The sequence below is a fragment of the Myotis nattereri genome (assembly GCF_964212035.1).
Source record: "Myotis nattereri genome assembly, chromosome: 10".
Classification (NCBI taxonomy): Eukaryota; Metazoa; Chordata; class Mammalia; order Chiroptera; family Vespertilionidae; genus Myotis; species Myotis nattereri.
The window spans coordinates 40,206,273-40,224,595 of NC_138085.1; the positions used below are offsets into that span (position 1 = coordinate 40,206,273).

The following is an 18,323-nucleotide window of genomic DNA, read 5'->3' on the forward strand; positions in this document are numbered from 1 at the left end:
AGCTGCAGTTTGCCGACCACGGCTCTAAGGGTAGGTTAATTGAATTAGGGGCCTGATGCTTGCAATTTGGGTAACTGTCACAGGTACGGGTGCTGGGGGCCCAGAGGAGGGACAGCTTAGTCTGGGGGAAGCAGGAAGGTTTCCTGGAGGAAGTGGCCTTGCTCAATTTTGAAACCTGAGTAGGAGTTAGCAGGCCCACAGGCCAAGGGGCAGCGCTCCAGACAGAGGGAGAGCCTGTGTCCTGGCTGAAGTGCATGGAGGGCTGGGAGGGAGGCTGAAGTCATGAGCCCGCAGCACAGTGGAGTGGTTGGAGGTGGGCAGGACTCTGGCAGGGGAGTTGGGGGGCGGAGAGGGGGGCTGACTTAGCAGCTGTGGCCAGAGGAGGGAGGTTTAGCGAGCCCTGGCCTGGCGAGGAGGGAGTGGTTTGAGAGGAGGTAGCAGGGCTTAATGTTTGTTAAGGCTAAAGCCAAAGCTGGGGGTTCAAAGGAGGTCCCAGGTTTCTGACTAGAGCCATGGGCGGCGGATGGTGCCACTCAGCACTGGGGAGCCCAGGAAAGGGCAGGCGTGGAGGGGAGGGTGACATGCCTGGGGTGGACCCCACGTGGATAAGCCAGCCCGAAACTGTCTGCGTGGGTCTAGAACAGGGGTGGGCAAACTTTTTGACTCGAGGGCCACAATGGGTTCTTAAACTGGACCGGAGGGCCGGAACAAAAGCATGGATGGAGTGTTTGTGTGAACTAATATAAATTCAAAGTAAACATCATTACATAAAAGGGTACGGTCTTTTTTTTTTTTTTTTAGTTTTATTCATTTCAAATGGGCCGGATCCGACCCGCGGGCCGTAGTTTGCCCACGGCTGGTCTAGAACTTGGGGCTGAGGTCTAGGCTGGAGACCGCTGTGAGGAGGTGGAGGGGAGAGAACCCCCGGCAGACTCGCATTTAAGACGGAGAAGTTGGGAAAGCAGAGAAGGGCATGGGGTGGGGGGAGGGCGGGGAAAATGAGGGAGGAGAGCAGCCCAAAGGAAGGAGTGGTCCCAGAGTCTACGCCACAGAGCGGTCAGGAAGGAGAGAACCGGGTCTCCGCAGGAACGTTTGTGATGGGCTGGTGGGGCCCAGTCCTGTTCTCTGGGTTGAGGAGTCAGTGAAGGTAGGAACTTAGACGGAATGTGGTCTACACGCTCTGGAGAGGCTGGGTGAGGAGGAAGAGGTGGGTGACTGAGGGCGGTAGCCAGGCAAACACAAACCCGTGTAAATGCTGAGGGGAAGCAACCAAGGGAGAGACACGGGCAGCCCAGTGTCCCAGTTTGCCCAGCTCTTTCCTGGTTGGCACGGCAAGTCCCACCTCCTGGGAGTCCCCAGTCCTGAGAAAATTGGGAAACTGGGAGGGTTGGTCACACTCCTCTCCCGCAACCAGAGAAAAGTTACAGTACAGAAGAGGATGGAGGGAAGATGGGAGGGAGGGGCAGCCCTGGCGAAGACTGGGCGCAGGTGCAGAGAAGTCTGGGAGAGGCCTCTGCTGTCCCGGTGAAGGGGCAGGGCCATCTGAGGGAGTAAAGTGGGGAGGGGCAGGTGGCAGGGTGCTGAGGAATGTTGGGCACAGCTGCCCGGAGGCCTTGCTTTGTAGGGGCAGCCACCACAGGAAGTGGCGGGTCTCTGTCCTGCAGAACTGCGGCCCCGCCTTCTCCGTGTGCTGCCCGTCCGTCCCCATAGCGCATCTCCTGTCTGTCTCCGCAGCCCCCACCCCGTGAGGCCGCTCACTGCTGCCCCTGCGGAGGGCAGCCCCGACAGGAAGCAGCCCCGCTCCAGCCTGAGCACCGCCCTGAGCAGTGGGCTGGAGAAGCTCAAGACAGTCACGTCCGGCAGCGCGCAGCCTGTGGCGCCCGCCTCCCAGGTTGGCCAGACTGTGGACGCCAAAAGGCTGAAGGTGAGGCCTCGCAGCATGCCATGGGGGATCAGTCAGACGTGTGGTGCTGGGGAGAGAGGAATTCAGAAACAGGGTGCTGGGCAGGGTGCAGCGAGGAGCAGGCCTGGCCTCCCGTGCCAGAGCCCGGAAGCCAGTTAGGCCGTTTCTGGCATTGGCGACAGGCAGCTCTGGGGCCGGTGGTGGTGTAACTGGGGTGTCGGTGGCCAGGCAGGCAGTTAGGCCTGAGGGTGCCCTGCTCACTCCCGTTCCATCTGCCCTCAGGATGCTGGTGTGCTAGACCAGTCCGCCAAGTACTACCACCTGACCCACGACGAGCTCATCGGCCTGCTCCTGCAGCGCGAGCGGGAGCTGAGCCAGCGGGACGAGCACGTGCAGGAGCTGGAGAGCTACATTGACCGGCTGCTGGTGCGGATCATGGAGACCTCGCCCACACTGCTGCAGATCCCCCCTGACCCCCCAAAGTAGCCCTCTCACCCCCACCCCCCAGGAGGGTGGGCGTGGACCCATTGTTCAAGCAGGGCTCACATCCTCCCTCCTGCTGAACTCACTCCCTGGGCAGGCGCAGTCTGTCCTTGGTTGTCACCCCTGGCTCCCCCTCCCTCCTGCCTCAACTGGGGCTGCTGGAAGGAGGGCCTTTGGACTCCGATTAGAGGTGGGTCTCACCCACCTGCCTATTTTCCTACCCCTTAGCTTTGGGGGTTCCAGAAATTAGAACAAAGAATTTAACCCTCAAGACAGCAGGGGTGAGCTGCAATTTGATGTGGTATCTGGGACATACTTTATTACCCCACAGGGATGGTCAGCCATTTCTCCCACAGCTAAACGCTTTTCCTCTTCATCTTCCTCCAGCCCCTGGAGGGCTCCTGGTATTACTAGGGCTGTGGCAGGGACCAAGCTGCCGATTTGTCTGTGAGTTATGGGCAACCAGGCACCTGCTCTTCAGCCTCAAGTCGTTCTCCGAGAACAAGGAGCCTGTATGGTCTAGTGCAGCGGTCGCCAACCTTTTGGACCTCACGGACCACCAGGGGTCCGCGGACCACCTGTTGGCCACCGCTGGTCTGATGTCCTGTCTGCCATGCCCTGAGTCTGTGTGTGTCCAGCTGTTTGAGAAGCGGATGTGGTGTGGATAGAAGGAGATACTGTGCATTCTCCAGGCCACTCCCTGCCCCCCTCTTCACCGGTCCATGGGTGTCATCTGTGAAGGTGGGGAGAGCCCGGGCAGGTGTGGGCCCCTCCAGGCCTTGGGGCTTCGGGCTATTTGTTGGGGATCAAGCCTCCATCCCTGTTCTCGTTGCCTGTCCAGATGCCAAAACTCTGTGCTGCTACAGGATTTGAACTTTTGGAAACTGATTAAAACGTGCCTTTTGTGGTGGGGTCAGGGGCTTCTGGATGTAGACCCCGCCCTCTGTTTGGCGCCCCTCTCCCTCCCTGTTGAGCACAAGGGGCTGGATCTGGTAGGATGCTAGGAACGGAAATGGATGAGGGGGCAGCCCTGTTGCTGCTCTGCCTTCCCCTAGAGTTAATTTCAGTGAAGGGTCCGGCCAACCTGCTGCTACCCCCTTTACCTACCTGCTGTCTTCTCTTACTCCCTCAACACCAATAGTGGGGGTCCCGGGGGGAAAAAAAACTACATTCTGGAAGTGGGAGGTCCACTCTGCCTATACTTAGGAAAAAGCCTTCCCATCTGTCCTCTACCTGCTGTCCCAGCCTGTCCCTTCCCCGTAGCCTTGACTGGCTTGGCTGTAGTGCACTTTGAACGAAGTGTCTGCCCTTTGGCCCAGCGCTGGTTTGCTTGCAGAAAACAGCAGGCTTCCCCATGGCATCTGCAGGGGACCTTTGGTGGCTTGGGGCACCCTGCCTTAGCAAAGTTGTGGGGTGAGGAGGTGCTGAAGGAGGCAAGTTCGGACCCAATAAGGAGGTAAGGGCTCCTCGGGGATCCCTCTTTTTCTTGAGCTGGCCTGTGGGGTCACTCTCTGGGATCGCTCAGAAAGCCTCGGAAGGAGATTTGCTCTATGGAGGATGTCTTCCGCCAGGACAAAGCAGAGGAGCCCACATATGGGGGAAAGCCCCTTAACATTATCTACCTTAAACACTCACTGAGGAGGAGGAAAGTGTCCACAGGTACCTAGGACTTTGGTCCTGCTTTTGGGGGGTCATTGGATGTTGGATATCGAAGGTATCTCTTCTGGGGGAAGAGGGTCACTCCGCCACTGGGTATTCCTCTGGGCTCTAGTCAGTCCCAGCCCTGAGGCTGACCTTCCACTCATCTTTGTGAACTTCCAGAAAGCCCAGGCCAGGGATGTCTCTGGAAGTTTGGAGTTGAAGCCCAGGTTCTTGTTGGATGTTTCTGCTCCTGGCCATGAGTTGGAAGGGCCGCAGGTGGGGTGGGCAGGGAGCAGGCACAGTTCTGCTTTGCCGTTTGTCTTCCTAGTTGTAACTCCTGTTTATAAAGACCTTGCTCTTCATGTTTCGAGCACTTTATGAAGAATAAAAAGTTCACAGACTGCAAGTGGCTCTGTTGTGTTCCTGGTTTGATGAGCATGTGGAGCAGGCTTCCTGGGGAGGCAGGTGATGGCCTTCTTGGGGAACACTGTCACTGCCCTGACATCAAGGCAGCGGCACAGCATTGCCCAGCGGCCGGACTCAGTCCTTTTCTCCCAGGATACAGTTATTGAATACTTGGGGGATACAGAGGATAAAAGACTTGATTCCTATTCTCAAACCATTTAGCCTTGGAAGGAAAGGTAAGCTACAAATCCAAGGTACAAATGGTTCTTCAGGGCTAGCTGGAATGTCTCTCCAGCTTTCAGGAACGTCTGTGTCTTGTGGTTCAACTGCTGGAGGATGAACTGACAGCTGTGGATCATACATTGTTAAGAAACACATGGGAAGGCATGAGGCAACCCTGCACCTCACCACAAGACAGGAGATCCAAAGTGGGGTTCCCTAGGGTCAGACTAAATATTTCTACTGTACTCTTGTGTTCATTATCCCTGCTGGTGCCTTGCTTTACCATCTGCAGCACCCCCCTCCCTAAAGTCCTTGTAGTGCTCCCTAACCCCCCTGAGCCCCACTGGCCACTCCCAGTTCTCCCTGCCTAGGAATTAGCCCCAGGAGGGATCTTCCTTGGCAAAAGGAAGTGGAGGCTGCTAAGGCTCCTAAGACCTGTGCATTTAACTCAGCCAACAGCTATAGGGTGTTCCCCCAAGATGTATACACACTTTGAATATTAATTCCAATGGGTTAAATCGGAAAAGAAACATCAACGGAGCTATCAGCTTTTAGTAGTGTGTACATTTTGGGGGACACCCTGTATTTGAGTCCCTACTGTGAGCTCTCCCATGTCTGGCACCATGGACTTAGCAGTGAATCAAAAAGTCACAAACGGCCCTGTGGACCTTACAGTAGGAAAGACAAGACACTCAAAACAATTATAAATGCAAGGCTGCAAAAGAAAGGCGTTGGTTATAGTGGGTTTTGTAGAAGTAGGGACATGGATTGGGAAACACAATGTTTGCATTGAGGCCATAAAGAGAGGGAGCCTCAGGCAAAGACAGTTAATAGTTTTCTAGGTACAGAATGTGCCAGGGTGGGCGGGGAGCACACAGCATGCCCCAGGAACCGACTATCAGGGTGGCTACAGAGCACAAGGCAGGAGGCAGGTGGGACAGAACTGCAGGAGTATTCCGCAGTGCAACTCCCGCAGAAAGCCTTCGGAGAGTAACCCTAATCCGCCTCCAGTCCTGGCCCATCAGGTCCGGGGGCCCATGCGCTCCGGGAGTGACGCCCCCCGCAGCAACTCAAACTTCTCGGGGCAGGGGACCGGGAGGGGTCGCTCCGTGGTCCCCTTGGCGGGGACCTGAGACACGCACACTTGCAGGGTGTGCAAACCTGGCAGCGGGAACCCAATCCGGGTCTGCGTGGGCGCAACTCCGCAGTCGAGGGCTGTCCAGCGTCTTGGCAAGAAAAACTACACTCCCCACAACACTCTGCGCCGCCGACTCGCTGCGGTTGCTCATGGCCAATCCGGAGAGGTAGCTGTGGCGGGGGCCGAGGAGGGACATTTTAAAAGGGCCGGGGATTGCGGGCGTCAGTGGCCATGGCGGATACAGCGACCACAGCATCGGCGGCGGCGGCAAGTGCCGCTGGCTCCTCGACCGATGCACCTCCTTTCCAGCTGGGCAAGCCGCGCTTCCAGCAGGTGAGGCCCGGGCTGCGCTCGGAGGGTCGGCGGGTGGCACAGGGCGGGTGAGCGAACTCCTCTCCCAAGTCCCCTTTAGCCCCGGGGTCTCGGACCCGCGGCCACCCCAGAGCCTGCGGCTACTGGATGGGGACAGCGGCCAAAGCCACTCCTTCCCCATTGGCCAGCGGGGTGAGCGAGGACCCCCACCTCGGCTGCCCATTGGCCGTCGGCGCCGTCGCTCTGCGGCTGCTCGCGCCCTCCTGCCTTTCCCCGCGGAGACGCTCTGTGATTGGCCGCTGCGGCCGCGGCCGGGGAGGTGGGCGCCGGGTCCGAGCGGTGCTGCAGGGTCGCCTGGGGCCAGGCAGCTGCCCGCTCGGGGCGGAAAGTTCGAGTCCGGCCTGGAGGAGAAGCTGCCTGGGCCGAGCTGCCGCCTGCCCTTTTCCCCGGTGGGGACTGGCCGCCTTTCCGAGCTTCTGGAGGCGCCCCCGCTAGCGCCAGTGCCCCGGTCACGCTCCCAGCCCTGCACCCCAAACGGGTCCGCCCGCCGTGCGCAACAGGCCCGGGCCCCGAGCCCAGGGGTCCCCTCCGGCCGGCGATTCGCTGACGTGGCGAGTCGGCCGGCCGGTGCCCTGCGGAGGATGCAGCGAGGACTGGCCGGGAGAGCTGGGTGCGGGGCAAACGCTGTGTCATCCCCGGGGCAGGAGGGTGCAGCCCCGGAAACGGGCACCGGCCTCCGCCGCTGCCCCCTCGGCGAGGGGTCTGAGCACCTGAGCCCAGCGGCTCTGAGCGCTTGGCTCTGTCCGTCCTGCTCGGACCCGTCACCGGGGTCCTATCCTTCCGGGACCCCCGGTGGGGCGTCGCTAACTTGGCCACGGAGACAGGGATCGAACCCGCAGCCTGGCCGGGGCCGGGGCAGAGGCTGGGAGGGGCCATTCCCACGCCGCGGGCGCGGGAGCCCAGCCTACGCTTGGGCCCGGCTGCCTGCGACGCGGAGGAAATGAACGTGTTAGGAAAAGGGCAAAAGCCTTGGCTGAAGTGAGGGCCTAGGGTGCGGTGGGGCGGACAGAAGGCAGTTTGCAGGAAGAAAGGAAATGTGCAAAGGTCGGTTTTCTATTTTATTATTTATTAATTATTTAGTTATTACTTATTTTGGTGGTGGTGGCGGTGGTAGAGAAACTGGTTCTAGCTAGGTGGTGCACGGAGCCTCGCGGATAACTAGGGAGCTGTGTTCTAGCTTTCTGAGAAAATGTCCCCACTGTTTTAAAAAATAGGACTTTAATTGCTTTAAAAAAGAAATCAGCACGGCATGTAGGTGTCTGAGGTGAGACTGACTGTGTTCCTGCCAGTGTAGCGTGCTACCCGGGCGAGGCTGTCAGGGGTGCCGCTGCCTGAGCTTGAGTGACCCCTCATTGGCTGCCTCCCTTGCCCGGCCCTAGGCATTGGTCAAGGCTCAGCCAGGCCACCTTCTTCCCTGTGACATTACCCGCCAACCCCCCGACCCCCAGGGTACTGACTCCTTTCCGCCCACCTCCTTGGCCACCCCAGTGGGATCCTTATAAGTCCGCCTGCCCCACGGTCCTCTGATACTCCGATTACCGGTCTCCTTAACTCCTGTGCGCACTTTCTGAGCGAAAGGGCTGGTCTCCATCCTAAGCCTGAGGTGGGGCCGCTAGCCACATAGTAAGGCGCTGGATAAAGATCTGTGCGATGGCTTTTCTCTGGGACTTGTTCTGGGACATTCAGTCACACAGCAGACATTTATCAAGCCCGCCAGGGGACTGAGCCCTTTGCTGTGATCGCTGCTGGAGCCATCGGGCACATTTGGATCCCCTGTTCTGGCAGCCATTGCCAGCATCTCTCTGGCAAGCCTCTGGAAGGCAGGAACAGTGTTTGCTTTTGAAGGGCTCCTCCTCCAGCACAGGAACCTGCACAAAGCACAGGGCATGTGATCCCTGCATGTTAAAGAGCTCGGCTTCCCCCCAAACCTGTTCCCCACCACACTGCTCCCAGCCCTGCAGGCGGCCCCCCCAAACCTGTTCCCCACCACACTGCTCCCAGCCCTGCAGGCGGCCCAACCCACCACCCAACTGACTCCTAAGAAACCTGGGAGTCACCTCTCCAAGTTTCCTCTCCCAAACTTGCTCTTTTCTGCTCTTCAGGCCCATTTTGGGCAAGTTGGGGCCCCTGGACAGGAAACAGAGAGACATACATGCTTTTTCCCATTTGTATTTCAGTCTATCCGGAAATAAGTGGGGTTTTTTGTTTGTTTGTTTGTTTGCTTTTTTTAAAAAAAACTTTCTTGTCCTTCAGAAGTCTTGCTCATCTGCTAAGATAACTGGGGTTAGGTGTGTGCTGTGGGTGTGGTGGGCTCTAAAATCAGCTGAGGTCTACGGTGGCAGAGCCTGTGGGTTGCACGGGGCTCCCTCTTGGTACGGGGAGCTTGCTGGGCAGGAAAACGCACTCTGCGCTCCGGGGTGCGGAGGTTTGTGTGGGCTGAGGTCGGGGTCAGTGGGGAAGTTTCTCATGCAGTTTGCCTGAAGTAAGTTCTGAAGTGAAAGTGGCTTGTAGGTAGTTACGTGTTGTAATGATTTCTATCTTACAGACTTAGTGACTGTTCTAGGGCTGGCCCTGGGGCTGGTTGTGCTGGGGAAAGGGTCAATACCTTCTAGTCCAGTGGCTCTCCGCCCCTGCTGCACATGGCTCATCTGATGCCTGGAGCCCCCCTCAGGCCAGTAGAATTTGAATCTCTGGGTGTCCAGCTGGGTTTTGGAATACCAGGTGACTCAGTGTGCAGCTTGGTCCAGGATTAGTGAGCTGGCCCAGTCTTTTTGCCTTTGAGCCACAGGTTCAGTGAGCATTTTATTCCTAAGCACAGTGATTTAGAGGGCTGGGTACAGGAGGCTGAAGGTTCCTTCTCAGCCCATTGCCTCAGCTGCTGCTCCCAAGGCCCGCTCTCCCCCATGGCTGCGGTGGTGGAAGGCCTTGTACTGCAGGCCCCAGGCCCTGCTGAGAATTAGCTGACTCACCTTTCTTGTGCAAGGAACTGGAAGGAATCACTTAGCTGACTCATTCTTCAGGTAAAGAAAAAGGGAAGGAAAAACATCCATCGACTGATTAAGAAAAGAGGGGGGCTGAATTCTGGAGGAGGGGGGAAGCCATACATTTTAAACTATTGAGAAAATAAAAATGAATTAGACTGAGGAAGTAGGAACCTTCTCTGCCATTCATCAGGCTGGGAGGACAGGCATCAAAACAGCTACAAAGAAACAGGGTTTCTCACAAGGACCCGTTGCATCTAAACAGTGTCCCACCAACCCCGTCTTCCACACTCACTGAGAAATCACCTCTCCGAGATCTCTGGGGTCTCTTATACGGGCACTAATCCCACTCCTGAGGGCTGTGCCCTCAGATCTAACTGCCTCCCCAAGGCCCTACCTCTCGTACCGTCACCTTGACCCTTAGGATTTAATCTATGACTATCGGGGGGAGGGCTCAAATATTCCGTCTGTAGTAAGAACCACATTATAGTTACTACATTAAGTAATTTAATATGGGTAAAATACTTTCATTAATCTATGACCTACATTTTTGTCAGCTGTCTCAGTTGTGTCCTTGAAAATATTCCCACCCCATTCCTGTCCAAGATTCAATCAAGAATCATATGATACATTTAGTTGTCGCTTTAGTTTCCTGTGATGTGGGCTGTCCCTCAGTCCAAGCACAGTGATTTGTCTTTATGGCATTGTCATATTTGATGAGTAAGGCCAGTTATTTTGTGGACTGTCCCTCAGTTTGGGTTTGCTTGATGTTCCTTCATGATTAGATTCAGTCCTTCCAGAATCCTATGTGAGCGATATTGTGAACTTCTCCGGCATCACATCCGGCGGCACACAGTGTCCGTCCCCCCTTCCTTGGTCCTTTTAACATGTGTGTGTGGCGCTTCATTACTTTCTGGCGCAACAAAACGTACCAGTCTCATCTCACCAGTACCTTCCCTGCCCCAGCCCTGGAACTGGCCGCTTCCCTGAGGAACCCTGATGCGTTTTAGTGATAAACAGGGTCTGTATGTCATTCTGCCTCTTTACCATTCACTTGCCATCCATCTGGCTCTACTCATTTCCCTGTCTATTAATTGGAATCATCCTCTTCATACGCATTTCACACCATCATAAGCATTTTTCTGGGTCATAAGCAATCTCTTTTAAATGGCGGCATAGTGTTCAGCTGCCGCCCACCTTTACGAATAATGCCGCAGTGACGTCCTCAGCATACAGTGCACCTCTGACCAAACCTCCGGCTGTCTGACTGTTTCCTTGGGTGACATTATGAGGCCATTTTGCCCGGACAACAGCATGAGCACCGTGGGTTAGGCCATTTGGGTTGTGAGAGTTAGAGAAGCCATGTTTCCGTTAGGAATGGCCCCGAAGCTTGGTCTCTGGGAAAGGCAGGAGGTGGAGAGGCTGCTCCGGGGGGGCGTGCCACGGCGAGCAGAGCTGGAGGCAGCGCTAGAGGCAGCGTGGGGCCTGGTGTGTGCAGGGGACTGTGAGGTGACTCGGGGCCTACGACAGGGTCTTGACAGGGAAGGGAAAGGAGCAGACGGTGGCTGCAGGGTCGGTTTCCTAGTGAGCAAGGGGGTGGAGTGTGGAGGCGTCTGTTCCCTCACTGTGCAGAGCAGAGGACGGTGCTGGGAGAGCTGTGGGGCTCCGGGGAGCATCTGGGACAGGGCCTGGGAGTGTAGCGAGGCATGACCCCCCAGCATTTGCAGCTTCTCCCTTTGTCCCCTAGCTTGGCACCCTGTCTCCTCCCTTGCTTGGCTTTGCCAAGCTGGCTCTGTCCCTAGGGCAGAGGGCCCAGCACCAGGGTTGCCCGGTTTCTTTTCATTGGGCTCTAATGCCTGTGGCCTGCTTTGCACAAAGCCCTTCTTTTCCACGCACCCTGCCCCGGGGCAAGGCCGGAGGGAGTCGGCCCCTGGTCCCGGGCCTCACAGCAGCTCCAGAGCCGTGGGTGAAGGAGGGCTGGGGGCCGCACGCAGGGGGCTGAGGGCTGGAGCTCTGCCTCTGGGGAACTTGACCTGGGAGGGGGCCTTCCCTCACTGGAGAGGTCCTGGCAAGGCTGGGAGGCTGTGGTGGTCAGGGAAGGCTGGGAGAGGGTGGGGACCAGGTCTGACCTCCAGCCTCTGTGCTCAATGGTGGGGGGTGGGAGCTGCCGAAAGGCTTGGAGTGGATCTCAGGGCACCGAGGGAAAAGGGAGAAAAATGGGAGGCACCTTGAAGAGAAGTTGGGACAGTCACTGAGCCGTAATGGTCTTTCTGAATTGATGTTAGAAAGCCCTCCGACTGGGAAAACTGCTCTCAGGTTACTGAGCAGTGAGGCCTCATTGGTATTCATCTCTCATGTTGGGGGCCCCAACAGTGGGGGTGAGGTGGGGGGTGGGGTCCCCCAGTGGCTGGAGGATGGTCTACAGCAGCTGATCTCCTCTCCTCTCCCACCCCCTTCTCCAGACTTCCTTCTATGGCCGCTTCAGGCACTTCTTGGATATCATCGACCCTCGCACGCTCTTTGTCACTGAGGTAAGTCATGGCTGTCACTCTGGGGAGGCCCCTTGGCCTTTGCACCTTGTCACTTTAGGAGATCCGTGGGCCATCTGTGTGTGTCCCTCATACACATTGTCTCATTTCATTTGGATCTCACCATGTCCCTTCCAGGGTAGATAGATCAACACCATCATCATCACCATCATTTCAAACTTTAATAAACTTATTTCCAACTACATGAGTTACATGCTCATTATAAAAGTCCAAACAGTACAAATGTTTAAGTAGAACCAAAAAGTATCCTTTGTACACCCTTCGTACCCAGTTCCCTCCTCCCCTAGGTAATAAGGTATAATTTACCTTTTCCATGTGAACCATGCTATGAATTTTGACAAACATTCAGTCATGAATCCAGCCCCACAGTAACAATGTAGGGCATTTCTATGACCCGAAAATGCCCCCTCATGCCCATTAGGGGTCCATCTCCCCTTACCCAGCCCCTGGCAACCACTTACCTGTTTTCTGTCCCTACTGCCTGGCTGTTTCCAGAATGTCATATAAATGGAATACAACAGGGTGTGCCTGGCTTTCCCTTCACGTCATGCTTTTGAGTTTCGCCTGTGCTGTCGCGGGTATCAGCCCTGCCTCCCTTCTCATTGCTGAGTAGTTCCACTGAGGCTGTTCCAGCCTGTGTTTGTCCGTCCGTCCACGTTGACGAACACCGGGGCTGTTATAAATAAAAGCGCTGCGAGCCTTCTTTGTGTGGATGTATGCTTTCACTTCTGTGGGTGAATAACTAGGAGTGGGATCGCTGGCTCGTACGGTCAGTGTATGTTTCACTTCGTAGGAGTCGGCCAGACTGCTCAGAGTGGCTGCAGGTTTCACATGCCCATCCACCATGTCCCAGTTGCTCGCCATCCTCACCAACACCTGCCCTTGTCAAATCTGAACAGATTCCGTTTACTTCAGCTGTCCCAAGAAGCGTGTCTTTGTAGCCTCGGTATATGTATTTACAAATGTGTGTAGGGATGCATGCACACACAAAACAGCAAAGATTTATTAAGCACTTGCTGTGAGCAAGGCAGTGTTGTAAGCATTTTACATGCATCCGATCATCAGATTAACGCAAAGCAACCCATGAGGTAGATCTGTTTCAGTTCCGTTTTGCAGATGAGGACAAAGACAGAAGGTAAGTCTCATGGTATGAACCAGGTAAGCTTGTCTCGGAGCCCTTACTCTTAGCCAGTTTGCATTCTTGTTCAGGCAACAGTTTGGGGAGCTTTTCCCCAAGATGACTGGGCGGGCGGGCCGCAGGCCTGAGCTGCTGCGCTGGCCACACCCCTGAGCAAGTCACTGAGCCCCTTTGTGGGCTTCCTGCGTGGACAGCACTTCCCTGCACATCTCTGTGAGCACTGCCTGGCTTCAGCCCTGGAGCTGATCAGCTCAGGGAGGGAAGGGCCATGGCGGAAAGGAGCACAAGGCCTGCCAGGCCCCTGGGCCTGGAACACCCCGCACTGTGCGTGGGAGCAGCCAGGGCTGTGAAACGGGGCGTTAACTGGGTATGGTTTCCACTGCCCGTCAGCAGGAGAGAGGGCTCAGGTATTGTATTGCTGGTCCTACCTGCCTCTGGGCCTACTGCCTCCTAAGGACAAGGCTGCTGTGCTCTCGGCTCCATCTGCATTTTCCTAAGGAGTTGTCGATGCGATCACACAAGAATTGGGAAGAGCACCAAACTAGAGAAACCCCTTACCTAGCCTAGGTTATGCGTCTTTCTAGAAAGTTCCAGAATGGTGCAAAACTGGATACAGTTGCCACATAAATCCCAACATAAATGCTACCCGTTGATGGAGGAGTCAGCAGAGGCCAGTGCTGAGCTCAAAAGATGGAGGTGCTAAGGGTGGTCTGAGGGGTGCTGAGAGGCGGCAGAGGGGCACTGAGAAGGTTGGGAGGCGTTTCAGTGCTCCCCAGTCACCGCGAGCCGAGCCAGCCGGGGCTCTGGGGATGGGTGGGCGGCTACAGAGTGACATGCTGCCTGTGCTGGGGGCCCACCCACCGCCAGTCCCCCTCTCCTCGCTCCCAGACACTTCACCTTACTGCTCTGCGCCTGTACCACACCTTTCATCTTCAGCTCTCATTTTGAAAGGCTGCAGCATTCTGGTACATCACTAAACCGTTTGGGTCTAAATCCCATTACTAAATACACAAATCTCCTGCTTTATTAGTAATCGAACTCACTGTCAGAGCAATTATTTACTAGCTAGAAAATAAAACCACTGCACTGTGGTTTTAGGATATTTTTCTGATTTCACATATTCCCTCCCCTCATCAAAGATATCGACTTCCCAGAACGATCTTCACTTTTCCCCTAGCACTGCCTCCACCGCCCCCCTTGCCCCCCGCCCCCCTGCCCCCCCCGGCCCCCCCCACGCCCCCCGTCCTCCCCAGCAGTTGGGGACTGTTTCCACAACTGCCTGCTGGCCTTTTGGAAAGTTTCTGCCCACAGGAGATGTAGGCCCTAAAAACCCTGGAAGAGCCGTGAGTGGGGTCTTCAGGCCTCGCTGGTTCTAGTCGAGGCAGGTGGCTTGGCAAGGCCACAGTGAGAAATCGGAAGCCCTGAGAGGCAAAGGGGCTCTTCCCTGAGCCCCTCCCCACGAACTGTGGCGCTGCCAGGAGGGCCAGCCGCCTCCCCCCCGCCCCCCCCCCCCCCCGGCACTTCTGCTGGGCTCACTGACCAGGCTCCTGTCTCCAGAACACGGCTTCTCTCCCAGGGCCCTTGGCTGGTGTCCTGGGAAGCGGAGCGTGGGGCGCGGCTGCCCAGCCGGAGGACGGGCCAGTTTGCCTGTGAGGGTGGGAGGGTCGTGGAGGACAGGAGGAGGTGGCCCTGGAAACCAGTTTCCCGAGGTGGACAGATCCTGGGCAGCGTGAGCCATCGGGTGCCCCGGTTCTGGGGGCAGTCGCTGACTGAACAGATAGACTTGTCTTGCGAGAGTTTGCAGCCAGTTGTTTGCAATTTTTGAACTGACCAAGCTTTCCAAAGATTCCGACCCTCTTGTGTGTAATGAGGCGGAGGAAGTTGTATTCACAGTAATTTCTCTTAGGAAGAAGGCCGGCTTTGTTTTCTCACTGTGTGGAGCCAGGCTTCAGAGGAGGAGGCTGGTCTGTGTGACAGGGGGAGGGACTGTGCTTTGATCCTGGAGGAGAGAGGAGGGAGGAGGCAGGAAAGGGAGAGAGTGGGAAGGAGAGCAAGTAACCTGGTGAGCCAGTGCCTGGGGGCTCTTTTTAAATGTTTTTAATAGTTTATTGATTTGTAAAGAGAGAGGAAGGGAGAAGTGAAAAACATCTATGTGAGAGTATAACATCCATGGCTGCCTCCTGCACGCCCCCTACCGGGGGAGCCACAATCCAGGCATGTGCCGTGACCCTGAATCGAACCAGCGACCTCTAGGATGCCCAACCAACTGAGCCACCCTGGCCAGGGCCCTGGGGGCTCTTGTGAGGTGGGTCGTGCCTACTGTGCTTTGAGAGTCGTTGACCTGACCCAGGATTGTCCCTTCCACCATCATTCCTGGAAAGCTGTCAGCAAAGTCCGCCTGGCTCATGAAATGTCTGCAAGAGCGGATCATTTGAGGGGATATTGAGGGGGTGTGGGTCTCCGTCAGGGTGCAGTGTGTGTGTGTCGGGGGTGGGGGGGTGGGGGGGGTCAGGCCTGAGGAAGGAAACAGCCGGGAGCCAGCATGGATGTCAGCTTTGGCCCTCCACAGAAGTCATGGGATTCCACCTAGGCCTCTGAGGGCAGCGGTGCTACTTTTAATTATGGGCTGAATGAAGGTAAAGGGATTTGCTATTCTGAATTCAATAACTATTTAAGGCAGTGAATGGTTGATAGATGATCATCCTGAAGAGCATAGAAAACTAATGAAATAGTGTTAATCGCACCATTTTAATACTAGCACTGGAGTGGTTGGTGATCTGGAACCTGGGGCTGTAGTGTAGGCTAGAACAAGTCAGTAATTATATGGATGTTGGGAACCATCATCACCTGGGAGCAGGGAGATACAAATGTGAAGTAGGGAAAAGACAAAGAATTATGTGATGTTGAATTTGAATTGGAGGTATCGGTGTGAACTCATGATTCACACACACACACACACATTTCCCAGTTTCCTGGCTCTGCTCACTGAAAGGGCCTAGAATGATACCTGGTAACGATGTACCACTCACCATCCATAAAAGGAACCGGGGCTTCCTGTAGAGATGGCCAGACCCACACGTGGGGCAAGGAGAATTGTTACGTAAAGTAAGAAAGTGCACAGAGAGTGACCGAGACCCCGTAAATGGCTTGAAGGGCAACCCACTGGCCACATTTGGGACAATTCCAACCTTACGAAGAATAAGAGCGATGGATTATGATACACTGAGTAATAATAATAAATCCATGAGTCCATAGTAATACTAAAAATGTGGGAGAGGGAAGCTCTTTGCAGAAGAGTGTCAGCTAATAAGCATAGAAGGAATAACCATTGTATAATCATTAATGGACGATATTTCCGTGGAGCCAAAGACAGTTGGGGACAGGATATTCGTGTGCTCTTTAACAGTTTCACCCTAAGGATTATTTAGCAATTACAAAGGGGAAAAGGTGCCTTTACGGCGGTTGGAGGATACCCCTTTAACCAGATGGCCACACTTAGCATCACTGACAATGACAATAACGGACTCTGTGCCTCCTGATATGATGTGATTCAGGCATTAACCCCTACATATAGGGAGATATACGAAAGTCTAAAGAAGAAAGTGAAAACTGCTTATTACCCCACCTGCCAGAAATAATAATCTAGCATTTTGATGTATGTTTATGTTCAAAATTAGGATGTTTACAAAATATGTATAAATGTAGCTCTATATAGACACATAAAGAATCATGTATGATATATTTGTATACGTAACATAAATGTATACATAATATATATTCTTTTTCCATGTAACATACCATGAGCATTTTTCCTTGTCATTAAATGTTGTTTTCAAAATGTGTTTAACAATTGCATGTAATTTACCATGTAGTTATTCCATGGTTAGTTGTTTTCTCTATTGTTGACCATTTGAGTAGTTTCAAGTTTTTTTTGCCATTATATTGTAATAAATATCCTTGATCATAAATCTCCTCATTTTCCTCTTTATTTCCTTTGGATAAATTCCTAGAACCAGGATTTCTGCACGAAAAGCATTTTAAGGCGTTTGAATATGTTTCCAATTGCCTGTAAATTGTACCAACCTGTACCAAGATTATATCAGTTTATACTCTCACTAGCGGTGAGTGAGGATGTCCATTTAAATGCATTAGATATTCTAATTTTTAAAATTTTTAATATATATATTATTGATTCTTAGAAAGGAAGGGAGAGGGAGTGAGAGAAACATTGATGTGAGAGTGGAACATTGATTGCTGCCTCCTGCATGCTCCCTACAGAGGATTGAGCCCACATCTTGCAACCCTGGGCATGTGCCCTGACCAGGAATTGAACTGGCAACCTTTTGGTTCATGGGATGACACCCAACCAACTGAGTCAGCCACACTGGCCAGCTTTAATGGAACTATTTTTTATTTTTAAAAAATCCCCAAATGTTAGTACCTATATACACATCAAGTTCTTGCCCATCAGCATACATTTTTGGCATACTTATTACATTGAACATAGACTTTTTGTTTGCTTTTTCATTCATTTCCAAGTCTTTATAACTTTTTTAAAAAACTTAGCCTTACAGTATGGACAACCGTTATCAGTAGACTTATAGGTATAGCAGATAGGTTGTTACTGTCTTCTGTGATCCCACCCAAAAAATAAAAAATAAAAAGACTCAGGCGTGCCGCTTTCACCTGTGCTCAATTTATATTTTAGAATTAATTCCCAAGAGAAGGATATTCAGGCTGGAGGCCACGGTTGTTTTTATAGTTCGTGGGGTAGCTGGATAGATTTATTTTCTAGAGCAGTGATGGCGAACCTTTTGAGCTCGGCGTGTCAGCATTTTGAAAAACCCTAACTTAACTCTGGTGCCGTGTCACATATAGAAATTTTTTGATATTTGCAACCATAGTAAAGCAAAGTCTTATATTTTTGATATTTATTTTATATACTTAAATGCCATTTAACAAAGAAAAATCAACCAAAAAAATGAGTTCGCGTGTCACCTCTGACACGCGTGTCATAGGTTCGCCATCACTGCTCTAGAGGGTGGTAGTACCTGCCATGCTGCCGGGATTATGTTGGCTTACCTCACACAGGCCCCCTGCAGGCGCCCAGGGGCCAGCCGCCCGGAAGCAGAACCTCTCCCCTTTTGACCCTGGTTTCCTCTCCCCTTGGGCCTGCCTCCCAGAGGGTGGCTCGTGGCTGGTGGGAGCCACACCAGAGCGCTCTGCAAGTCCCCGGGCTGCTGGGAGGGAGCAAGGGGGGCCTAGGAAAGCCCAGGGAGGATGAGAGAGTGGAGGGCATGGCTCTGCACGCACAGAAATCGCTAGCATTGGCCCACAAGTCCCACCACCTGGGGCCACAATAGGACTGGATCCAGCCAGGGTTGCAGACAAGGTAAGGATGCACGGCCCTGCACTTGGCAGATGCCAGACTGGCCCAGGTGAGAACCAGCAGACAGATCAATGCTGAGCAGTTAACACGGTGTGACATGAC

The 18,323-nt window shown here is 54.1% G+C and overlaps 2 protein-coding genes across 7 annotated transcripts in view; both read left to right on the forward strand.

Annotated features, from left to right (window-relative positions):
• RAB11FIP5 (RAB11 family interacting protein 5) overlaps positions 1-4,433 on the forward strand; it is a gene marked incomplete at its 5' end in the record, with an annotated part of 35,936 nt that extends 31,503 nt beyond the window's left edge. For both annotated transcript variants that reach the window (XM_081101563.1, XM_081101562.1), the window contains 2 exons: positions 1,735-1,924; positions 2,186-4,433. In XM_081101563.1, coding sequence (XP_080957689.1) covers positions 1,735-1,924; positions 2,186-2,389 — 394 coding nt within the window. In that variant the 3' untranslated portion in view covers positions 2,390-4,433. The remainder of the gene's footprint in view (positions 1-1,734; positions 1,925-2,185) is intronic.
• A 1,160-nt stretch (positions 4,434-5,593) lies between these two features.
• SFXN5 (sideroflexin 5) overlaps positions 5,594-18,323 on the forward strand; it is a gene marked incomplete at both ends in the record, with an annotated part of 100,751 nt that continues 88,021 nt past the window's right edge. For 4 of the 5 annotated variants that reach the window (XM_081101099.1, XM_081101103.1, XM_081101100.1 and 1 more), the window contains 2 exons: positions 5,594-6,125; positions 11,608-11,676. In XM_081101099.1, the coding sequence (XP_080957225.1) occupies positions 6,024-6,125; positions 11,608-11,676 (171 nt within the window). The remainder of the gene's footprint in view (positions 6,126-11,607; positions 11,677-18,323) is intronic. The other variant, XM_081101102.1, reaches the window with a different exon arrangement.